At 51.0% G+C, this 11,452-nt stretch overlaps 1 protein-coding gene across 1 annotated transcript; it reads right to left on the bottom strand.

The window, feature by feature from the left end:
• Positions 1-5,074: 5,074 nt before the first annotated feature.
• On the bottom strand, positions 5,075-8,668 carry TUFM (Tu translation elongation factor, mitochondrial). Its single transcript, XM_017864386.1, is given in 12 exon segments — positions 5,075-5,101; positions 5,103-5,203; positions 5,206-5,221; positions 5,806-5,925; positions 6,021-6,172; positions 6,301-6,405; positions 6,490-6,622; positions 6,769-6,933; positions 7,022-7,126; positions 7,385-7,551; positions 7,863-8,054; positions 8,167-8,668. Coding segments are annotated over 12 exon segments (1,335 nt in total). The 5' UTR covers positions 8,219-8,668.
• Between the last annotated feature and the right edge of the window lie 2,784 nt (positions 8,669-11,452).

Below are 11,452 nucleotides of genomic sequence, written 5' to 3'. Positions count from 1 at the left end.
AGACTTGATGTTGTGAAGTTATGTAGTTGATGACTGAGGTTCTGGGTGACCAGATGGCACGTGAGATGGGAGTCCCCTTCCCGGGATGGGACTGTGCAGTGGCACAATTCCTGAGGGCGCTGTCCCTGGCTCGCTCTGGAACTGCTACATAGATAGCTCACCCAGCTGTCTAGTGACTATTTTCTCACCTTGAACTTGGCCTCATCTCAAGGTGTGATTTAAAGTTTCATTTCTAATAGGAGTATCTCATGAATTACATACACCTCTTTATGTTGAAGGGTGAATGTTTATGGTAATTAAAGTCCTGATAGATGCGCAGCTGACATTGTGGATGAGAGCTGTAAAGGTGAAGCTGTTAGTGGGAGAAGAGGGGAAAGGATTGGTTGGGAACTGGGCTTACTGGGGAGCAGGAGCGAAATCAGGCATTATTGGTGGGACAAGAAGATTGAAGCATGGGATGTGGAAATGACATCAGGCTCCAGAGGAGGTAGTTTTTCAAGGAGGTTGGGAATTTTTTCGAAGACCTGATCTTGGTTTCCTTGTCTATAAAATGGAGGTGATTTCACCTTTCCAGGATTTTAAGGAAGTGGCTGGTGCTCGGTGGTAGACTGGGGTGTTTCAGCTCTCACCAAAGCCAGAGAAAGCTGGCTAAGACCAGGACAGGAAGAGTAAAGGCTACAGTATTGGGGAAGAATCCCAGTGTATGCAGATTTGAAACTTGGTAATAGGTGTGCATGGTGGGGAGGAGAAAAGGGGTTATTAAAGAGGTAAAAAAAAAAAAAAAAAAAAAGGATTTTATGTGGTAGCCACTTGGATGCTAAAAATGGGCAGAGTTGGAGTCCCAAGAGCACTCAGCAGGTGGATGTGAGGTGATGCAGGAGCTGCAAGGCTTCAGCTGGGCTCAGGATGTTTGAAGTGCAGATGGAGAGATGGGTATCTACTGTGAAATATGACAAGTATTACTGAGTAATCTTTCAATTTTTTTTTTTTTAAGAGACGGAGTCTCATTATGTTGGCCAGGCTGGTCTTGAACTCCTGGGCTCAAGCAGTTCTGCCTCGACCTCCCAAAGTGCTGGGGATTACAGGTGTGAGCCACCACGCCCAGCTGAGTAGTCATTTTGATGCTTTCTGGAAGGACTGCAGATTGTACAGCACTTCACACGTATCTGTGGGGGGTGTGATCTGAGATCCCTAGTGGATGCCTATAGTACCAAACCTTATGTATACTATGTTTTTTCCTATTTCTATGATGAGGTTTAGTTTCTAAATTAGGCACAATACTCTTGTGCTTCGGGGCCATCACTGAGTAAATAAGGGTTACTTGAACACAAATCATTGCAGTGCTGTAACGATCAGTCTGATAACCAGCACGGCTACTAAAGTGACTAACAGGCAAAGGGATGGTTCACGTCCTGACAGGATGGATGGAGCAGGATGGCAAAATATTTCATCATACTACTCAGAATGGTGCTCCACTTAAAATCTGAACTGTTAAATAGAAAATTCCAGGCCAGGCACGGTGGCTAACACCTGTAATCCTAGCACTTTGGGAGGCCGAGGTGGGTGGTTCATGAGGTCAAGAGATCGAGAGCATCCTGGCCAACATGGTGAAACCCTGTCTCTACTAAAAATACAAAAATTAGCTGGGCATCGTGGCACGTCCCTGTCGTCCCAGCTACTCGGGAGGCTGAGGCAGGAGAATGGCTTGAGGCTGCAGTGAGCAGAGATCGTGCCACTGCACTCCAGCCTGGCAACAGAGCGAGACTCTGTCTGAGAGAAAAAAAAAAAAGTCCAGCTGGGTGCAGTGGTTCCCCTGTAATCTCATACTTTGGGAGGCCGAAGAAGGTGTATTATTTGAGGTCAGGAGTTTGAGATCAGCTTGGCCAACATGGTGAGATGCTATCTCTACTAGAAATAAAAAGTTAGCTGGGCATGGTGGTGGTGCCTGTAATCCCAGCTACTTGGAGGCTGAGGCAGGAGAATCACTCAAACCCAGGATGCAGAGGTTGCAGTGGGCCGAGATCGTGCCACTGTACTCCAGCCTGGGTGACAGAGCGAGACAATCTCAAAAAAAAAAAAAAAAAAAAAAAAAAAAAAAAATTCCAGAAATAATCAGACCAGGTTGACAGTGGATAACTGAAACCAGGGATAAGGGCAGAGACTACTGTATGTTTACCATCTTTGAGCAGAAATCTCAAAAGTTGGAAGGGAACTTAGCCTTCAGCCAGCCAGAAATTCCCCTTGGCAGCTCTTGGCAGCCTTGCCTTGAGCACTGAGAAGACAAATCTGCCCTGTCATTGGACAGTTCTTTTTGCAAAGTTCTTCCCTCTTCCTCTGCTCTCACCCACTTCCCTTAGTTTGCCTCTGTTCTGGAGTCAAAGATCAGGTTTTGCATTTTCTCGAAACAGCTCTTAAGTTGGGCCCAAGAGCCCTCCCTTCTGAGAGCTGATCTTAGCCATCCTGGGTGTGTATTCATTTGTCAGGATGCATTTGTGATAGGGGTGCCTGTTAACCTCTGCCGAGCCTTGCTTTACTTGGTGTTGGCATCCTTGCCAGTCATCACTCCCAAGGTTTTGAAAATCCACTCATAGTTTATTCCCTGCATATTAGAGAAGTGGTCATTTTCTTTATTTTTTTTATTTAATTTTTCTTTCCTTTTTTTTTGAGACAGAGTCTCACTCTGTCACCCAGGCTGGAGTGCAGTGGCACAATCTTGGCTCACTGCAACCTCTGCCTCCCGGGTTCAAGTGATTCTCCTGCCTCAGCCTCCCAAGTAGCTGGGATTACAGGCGCCCGCCACCACACCCGGCTAATTTTCTTTATTTTTAGTAGAGACAGGGTTTCACCATAATGGCCAGGCTGGTCTCAAACTCCTGACCTCAGGTGATCTGCCTGCCTCGGCCTCCCAAAGTGCTGGGGTTGCAAGCGTGAGCCACCGTGCCCGGCCTGCCTGGCTAATTTTTATATTTTAGTAGAGATGGGGTTTTGCCATGTTGCCCAGGCTGCTCTGAAACTCCTGGCCTCAAGTGCCAAGGCCTGCCTTGGCCTCCCAAAATGCTGGGATTATAGGTGTGAGGCACCACACATGGCCTCTTTTCTTAATTTTATGTTTTTATTTTTTCTTTTTTTGAGACAGAGTCTCACCTTGTCTCCAGGCTGGAGTGCAGTGGTGCTATCTAGGCTCACTGCAACCTCCACCTCCCGGGTTCAAGTGATTCTTCTTCCTCAGCCTCCTGAGTAGCTGAGACTACAGGCATACTCCACCACACCCAGCTAATTTTTTTGTATTTTTAGTAGAGGGGGGGGTTTCACCATATTGGCCAAGATGGGCTCGATCTCCTGACCTCGTGATCTCCCCGCCTCGGCCTCCTGGTCTAAAGCTTTTTTCTTTTTTTTTGAGACAAGTCTCGCTCTGTCACCCAGGCTGGAGTGCAATGGCGCAATCTCAGCTCGAGCTTTTTTTTTTTTTTTTTTGAGATGGAGTTTTGCTCTTTTTCCCTAGGCTGGAGTGCGATGGTACGATCTTGGCTTACTGCAACCTCCACCTCCCAAGTTCAAGTGATTCTCCTGCCTCAGCCTCCCAAATGGCTGGGATTACAGGCACCTGCCAGCATGCCCGGCTTATTTTTTTGTATTTTTATTAGAGACAGGGTTTCACTATGTTGGCCAGGCTGGTCTGAAACTCCTGACCTCAGGTGATCTGCCCGCCTTGGCCTCGCAAAGTGCTAGGATTACAGGCGTGAGCCACCGTGCCCAGCCTTGGCTCAAGTATTTTTAAATAAAGTTTTCTTAGACATTACACATTTAATATAGTGTACAGTTGACCCTTGAGTGACCAGGGGTTCAAACTGCACAGGTCCACTTACATGTGAATTTTTTCAAATACAGGTTACACCGAGTCTGCCTATCTCCCTTTGGCCTCCTCCTAAGAAACGTGAAGCAATGAGGGCCTTTATGATGATCCACTTCCACTTGATAGGGAATATATTTTCCTTATGATTTTCTTAACACTTTCTCTAGTTTGAAGAATACAGTATATAATACTTATAACACACAAAGTACGCTTTTGCATGCTATCAGTGAGGCTTCTGGCTGGCAGCAGGTTATTAGTTACGTTTTGGGGTAGTCAAGTTATATGTCAGGAGCTGGACACGGTAGTTTACACCTCTAATCCCAGCAGTTTGGAAGACCAAGGTTGAGCCCAGGAGTCTGAGGCTGCAATGAGCTAGGATGGTGCCACCGCACACCCAGCCTGGGTGACAGTGAGACCCTGTATTTCCTTTTTTTCCCTTTGTTCAGCCTCCCCATAGAGACCGTCGAAAATTGCCAATGCTGATTATATTTCAAGTCATCATGGAGTCATTGGCTATGATACTGCCACTGTGCAAAGCTGGCAATATCTCAAAAATTATATGTAGATTTGTGGCTACATGGAGGGGGGCTGGCACCCCTAACCCCTGCATTGTTCCAGGGTCAACTATAATATAAACATAACTTCACTGAGAAACCAAAAAATGTGTAGACCTGCTTTTATTGTGGGTGGCTGGAAGCAAACCTTACAGCATCTGGCGATATGCCTGTCCGGTCCCCATTCCCATAGAAACGTGAATGGACACTAGACATTCCACTTTAGTATTCCGAGGAAACAAGGTGGGTTTGGAGCCTGAGCTGAGGCCATGGCTGCTCCAGAGTTATAGAACATTCTTTCCCAGTATCTCCCGGAGGCTATTCAAATGGTATCCTACAGTGTCTAGGCATCACTAAGCTCACTGGACTCGATTTCTCCGTTAAAAATTGCTCTGGGATCTCACAGCTCCATCTGTCGGGGTCAAACACCTTTTTGTCCTCCCCTGTCTCTCCAATTCACACAAAGGACACAGGGACACAGGCTGGCTACTATTCACAGAAGTTACTGCCTCCTCTGTGTGTGTCCCTTCCAACAAGGGAATGTCCACCTAGCTGCCCTCTGCGGCGTTGCGCCTGTGTCATGAGGGACTGGCTAGAACAGGCTTAAAACGCAAGGGAAGCTGAGCAAGAGGTCTGTGACTCAACCCCACTTGATGTTCTTCTCTCCTCAGTCATGGCCAGGCGTGTCGGTGACATAACCCAGTGCCAATTAGTCCGTTGCCATCTCGCAGGGTGAAACGCTGGCCTTTCTCCAAGATCACTTGGCTGCCGCAGATTAGGTTGAACTTCAGGTCCTCCCTGGCATGGCAAGCTCCTAGGTAGGAAGAGAAGGATCGATCATGCGTGGCCTCCAGGATGCCTTCATTCCTTAAGTTTTTTTTGGGTACCTCGGAGGTTAAGAGTCATGGGAGAATGCAGCAGGGGAATGGTTCTGCCTGGGGACAGCGTCATCCATCCCAGGCTGTCAGGCAGATGCAAACAGCATATTGAGACAGGAAAACATGAAAGAGACCAGTGATGAGTGTTCCTATGGTATGTTCTTGAGGAAAAAATGTCTAGAAGTTGTGGGTTATGAAGGTTTCTTGGTCACAGGGCTTCCTGAGCTTTCATATATAGTGAAACTCTCAGAAAGAAGAGACCTTTTCTAGGAAATCTTTCTGTGGGTACATGCTGGCAGAGCTAAGCTTTTAACCTGCTTCAGCTTAGGGCACACTGGATGAGGACTCCCACCCCTAAGTCCATGGGCCATGCCCCTTCTCTAGCAGTGGCAAGCAGCCCCTTTCCACCTAAGGAAATAAAGTCACTTGGGTTGTCACAGTGTATCTTTGGAACTATGAGTGAAACAAAGGTGATATAAAAAGTGCTCCCTCCACCCTACATTCCTGCCACCCACCGTACCTTCTCTGGGGGCAGGATAACCCGACAGGCCATGTCCCAAGTCAGGGAGAACATGACAGGCATGAAGTGGGACACAAAGGGCTTGTGGCGGCCACCTTCCTCCTTGCTGAGGATGTAAACCTGGAGGAGAGTGAGCAATGAGGGTGAGATGGGCTCGGCTGGAATGCTGGGGACAGCTTGGCTCAGCTCTGCCCACTGTCACCTGGAGCCCTCACCTGGGCCTCCACCTTCTGGTGGGGCTTGATGGAACCCGGCTTGACCATGACCAGGCCCCGCCGCAAGTCCTCCCGCTTCAAGCCTCGAACCAGGGCCCCGAGGTTATCTCCGGCCTCGGCCCTCTCCAGGTTCTTATGGAACATCTCAATGCCTAGGAGGGAAGGGGAAAAGGAGTGGGGAGAAGGAAGGTGAGTGTGAGATGGAGGGAAGGCACAAGGGATCTGCTGGGGTAAGGCCACCCTGCAGTCAGCCCCTGGTCCCTAGGCTGGCTTCCCGTACCTGTCACCACAGTGCGGATGTTCTTGCTGTGTCCTAGGAGCTCACACTCGTCTCCCTTCTTTAAAATGCCACGCTCTAGCGTACCTGTCACCACAGTGCCACGGCCTGAGAGGCAATAAGACAGGACATCAGGGACCCCGAGCTAGGCTGCTGCTAGAGAGAGTGCGTGGGAACAGGCAGAGTCCTCACCAGGGACGGAGAACACCCCCTCTACAGGCAGCAGGAAAGGCTTCTCCAGGTCCCGGGTGGGCACTGGGATGTAAGTGTCCACAGCATCCAGCAGCTTCTGCACAGACTTCAGGCCTAATTCAGGGTCCCGACCCTGTTGAGGGGAAGCGACAGGACTCTGAAATCCCCATTCTACTCCCCTCGATTATCAAGAGCCACTTCCCAGATACAAAGCAGAGCTCTGGGTGCCCATCTAGCCCCACCCTCTGCAGCAGCCACCCTGCCTGACCCAGCCTTCACCTCAAGGGCACAGAGAGCAGAGCCTACGATGACTGGGGTCTCCTCCCCTTTATAGCCAAACTCGGTGAGCAGCTCCCGGATCTCCAGCTCCACCAGCTCCACCATCTCAGAGTCCTGGACAGCATCAGCCTTGTTCACATACACCACCACATGCTCCACCCCAATCTGTAGACAGCAGAGAGACAGGGACAGTATCCAGAGGGGCCCAACTCCCCACTCTTCCCCTCTGCACCTTTACCCAGGCTCTGAGTACCTGTCTGGCCAGTAGTAAGTGCTCTCGGGTCTGGGGCATGGGGCCGTCATTGGCTGCTACAACTAGGATGCAGCCGTCGAGGGGTGCAGTGCCTGTGATCATATTCTGGGGAGGAGGAGGAGAGGAAACAGCCAAGTTCAACGAGCTCTTCAGTCCACATCCATATAGGCAAGTGTAGCAGTTAGAATCTCAGGCCCACCTTTCTCTATTATCTCCTCATCACCCATTCTGAGTGGCCATGGCCACAAACCTGCCATCTCATATCCAAACACTGAGTATTTTAATCTCCTCCCCACAAGCCTAACATTTATCCTGACAAGAGGCAGCTTCTGGCCCTGTCTCCAGTGTCCCAGCAACCCTCACCTTAACATAATCTGCATGACCCGGGCAGTCTGTGTGGGCGTAGTGGCGGGCGGCAGTGCTATATTCCACATGGGCCGCATTGATGGTGATACCCCGAGCTCGCTCCTCCGGGGCATTGTCAATCTCCTCGTACTTCTTGAATTTAGCCCCACCTCCCTCGGCTAGAACTAAAGGAGGAAGAGAACACACTTCTCAGCTAAAGTTTCAGTGCTAGAGGCAGAGCTTAGACCACGCCCCTGAACCCTCCCACCTAAATACATAACCTCCTCCAATCTCTAACTCTTCTAGCAGAGAGAACTGTGGGTCAGAACGAAATGTTAGGGGGCCTTAAGGGTCTGCCCTGTGACTTCTTTAGGGTACAGCCTCTGCTCGTGGAGCCACAGTAAACACCTCCAGCAGACACTCTGCTAGCCTTGCCTCCCTGGCTCCAGGTCCCATCAGTAGATAGGGCGCTACTGGACTCCTCAACCCCACTCACTCTTCGTGATGGCTGCAGTCAGCGTGGTCTTGCCGTGGTCCACATGGCCGATGGTACCCACATTCACATGTGGCTTGTCGCGCACGTAAGTCTTCTTGACCTCCACGGCCAGGCCGCGGCACAAGAGAGGCAATGCCGGAGTCTTCAGCGGCCGCAACAGACCCTGCAGCAGGAAGGTCCCGGTGGCGAGACCTGCCGGGACCGAAGCTTGGGAGTCAGGCAGGGCAGGGGTCAGACCGAACCCAGCCACCTACCACACCCCCAAAGTGTTCCTGGGCCGCCATCGCCCTCCCCGACCCCTCACCGCTGAAGTGGGGCATCGCGCGCAGCAGGGTGGCTGCCGCCATTGTGGTCATACTCGCGACCCGGGAACCGGGGAACGAGGCCCAGGAGCCCGAGCGTGCATCAGAGGAAGGGCGCTTGCCGCAGGAAGGCACTTCCGACGGAAGTAAGGACTGGGAGGGCAAGTCCGGGCCTCTCTAGCCACCAGTGTCTATGGCCGTCTCCGCCGACGTCGGTCGCGCGGTCGAAGACGTCATGGAGGGGGCTGGTGTCTCGGGGGCGGAGAATGATCGAGAGGGTTTCCACCACTCGGGCCTCACGGGCTGAGGAGCAACGTAGTTCTCTCTGGCGGTCGGGTGGGGGGCACTGGGGAGCGTCCCCTAAAGCACCGGCGCCGCGAAGGCTCATGGGCGTACTAGTTGTCAGGGCGACGGGCTGTGGAGGTGCTCAGCATGGGAGTCAGGCGGGCTAGGCCGGACCCGGAGGGAGGGGCTCGGGCTCCGGGAGGCAGGTGCGGCTCCGACTGCTCAGGAACCAACTGGGCCCGGCAGAGAGAGACCCCGAGTCCTCTGGAGTCCGACTACCCGGGTCTTGCAAGATATCTGGCCCCTTCTGCCGCAGCTGGAGGTAGGGGACCAGGTCCTGGACGCCTTTCGGGGATGGGGTGAAGTGTGACCTCTCTATCCGCTGAGGCTTTGTTTTCTAATCTGTAAAATGGGAGCCTGACCTCTGGCCCTGAGAGGAGATTAACTGGGTAGGAGTCAAGGTTGGGCCTTGTGAGGTCAGGCAGCTTGCGGAGACCCTGTACTGCTAAACCTCACAGGGCCAGAGCCCACAAGACAGCTTCGCTGCCCACCCCTGTAGCCCCTCAGCAGCCTAAGGAGCAATTCCTTTGGGCATCGCCCCACCCATCTAATTTTGCAGATGAGGAGCCAGCTAGGGGAGCCTTTAAGGGCAGCCTGAGTCTGCTTTATTCTGTCTGTGGCCCCAGCACCTAACAGAGTGGAGCATGCAGTGAACGTTGAATGAATGAGTGCAAGGGTAGTCAATGTCCCTTAACTTCAACATCCATCATCTCATGCCAGCTTCCACATGGCACTCCAAAGTGTTAATTGTAGTTGCTTAACCCTGATTTATGTTTCGGAACTCATCAGATCCTGAGACTCAGTGGACAGTGTTTGTTTCAAAGATTCCCTAATTCCTCCCCTGGAGCTATGATTCCGTCGAGTCTATGCACAGACTGGGAAGCTATGTAACAAACACCCTTCCAAAACTCAGAGGAGGCTGGGCATAGTGGCTCATGCCTATAGTCCCAGCACTTTGGGAGGCTGAGGTGGGAGGATGGTTTGAAGCCAGGAGTTCAAGACCATCCTGGGCAGATTAGGAGACTCTATCTCTACAAAAAAAAGTTTTTAAATTAGCCAGGCACAGTAGCGTGCACCTGTAGCCCCTCCTACTCAGGAGGCTGAGGCAGAACGATGGCCTGAGCTCAGGAGTTCAAGGCTATGGTGAGGTATGGTCGTGACACTGCACCCCACTCTGAGTGACAGAGAAAAACCCTATCTCTCTTTTTTTTTTTTTTTTTTTGAGACAGAGTCTCACTCTGTCGCCCAGGCTGGAGTGCAATGAGGCGATCTTGGCTCACTGCAACCTCCACCTCCCGAGTTGAAGCAATTCTCCCACCTCAGCCTCCTGAGTAGCTGGGACTTCAGGCGTGTGCCACCACGCCCAGCTAATTTTAGTGTTTTTAGTACAGACGGGGTTTCACCACGTTGGCCAGACTGCTCTCGAACTCCTGACCTCAAGTGGTCCACCCATCGTGGCCTCCCAAAGTGCTGGGACTACAGGCGTGAGCCACCACGCCTGGCCAAGAAAAACCCCATCTCTATAAAATTTTTTTGGCTGGGCGTGGTAGCTCATGCCTGTAATCCTAGTACTTTAGGAGGCCGAGGTGGGCAGATTGCCTGAGTTCAGGAGGAGTTCGAGAACAGCTTGGGCAACATGGTGAAACCCCGTCTCTGCTAAAATACAAAAAATTAGCTGGACTTCACGGTGTGTGCCTGTAGTCCCAGCTACTTGGGAGGCTAAGGCAGAATAATTGCTTGCACCCGGGAGGTGGAGGTTGCAGTGAGCTGAGATCATGCCACACTGCACTCCACCCTGGGCGACAGAGCGAGACTGTCTCCAAAAAAATTTTTTTTAATGAAAACTCAGAGGAGTTTGAGAAACTCTGAACTAGAGCTTTATGATGTTCAGGCATTCATATTGTTTCACCATCAGCGCTCCCAGTGCTACCCTGGGTAGTAGGATCTATTATTTCCCCCATTTTGCAGATATGAAAACTGATGGTCAGGGTGATTAAGGAATCCAACACCGCTAAACCCCAAAAAGCGTGCACACTGCACTGTAGCATATATATATTTTTTTTTCTTTTGAGACAGTGTCTCACTCTTTTGCCCAGCTGGAGTGCAGTGGCACGATCTCGGCTCACTGCAACCTCCATCTGCTGGGTTCAAGTGATTCTCCTGCCTCAGCGCCCCTAGTAGCTGGGATTACAGGCGCCTGCCACCACGCCCAGCTAATTTTTGTATTTTTAGTAGAGATGGGGTTTCGCCATATTGGCCAGGCTGGTCTTGAACTCCCGAACTCAAGTGATCCGCCCACCTCGGCCTCCCAAAATGCTGGGATTATAGATGTGGGCCGCCATGCCCGGCCAGACTGTATATAATTTAACTAGCATTTTACGCTCAGATAAAGTGAAGAACTTGCTAAGACTTCTCCTGGCCCTCCAGTCAATCAGCTCTGCTTAGGAAAGGCTGGTATCGTGTGTAGTATAAACGAATTTTGTTTTTGTTTTTGTTTTTTTTGACAGAGCCTTGCTGTGTGTCTCCTAGGCTGGAGCATAGTGGGGCAGTCACAGCTCACTGCAGCTTCAGCCTCCTCAGGCTCAAACCATCCTCTCACCTCAACCTCCCGAGTAGCTGGAATTACAGGCATACACCACCACGCCTGGCTAATTTTTGTATTTTTTGTAGAGACGGGGTTTCACCATGTTGGCCAGACTGGTCTCCAACACCGGGGCCCAAGCAGTCCGCCCACCTTGGCCTCTCAAAGTACTGGGATTACAGGCATGAGCCACCGTGCCCAGCCTAAAAGGGTTTTCTTTGCTTCTACTCTGTACCTAAGTCACTGCACTCCTAGTAGGAATTTATCCTAAGACACTATTGGCCACTAGCAAGTTGTGAGTTTTTTGGGAGTGGTATTTGAATTAATGGTTTCTGTTTTGTGGTGATATATATATATATATA

Source organism: Rhinopithecus bieti, unplaced genomic scaffold (assembly GCF_001698545.2).
Source record: "Rhinopithecus bieti isolate Rb0 unplaced genomic scaffold, ASM169854v2 scaffold_76167, whole genome shotgun sequence".
Classification (NCBI taxonomy): domain Eukaryota; kingdom Metazoa; phylum Chordata; class Mammalia; order Primates; family Cercopithecidae; genus Rhinopithecus; species Rhinopithecus bieti.
Note: the sequence above shows the minus strand (reverse complement) of the source record. Positions and strands in the feature narration are given on the sequence as shown.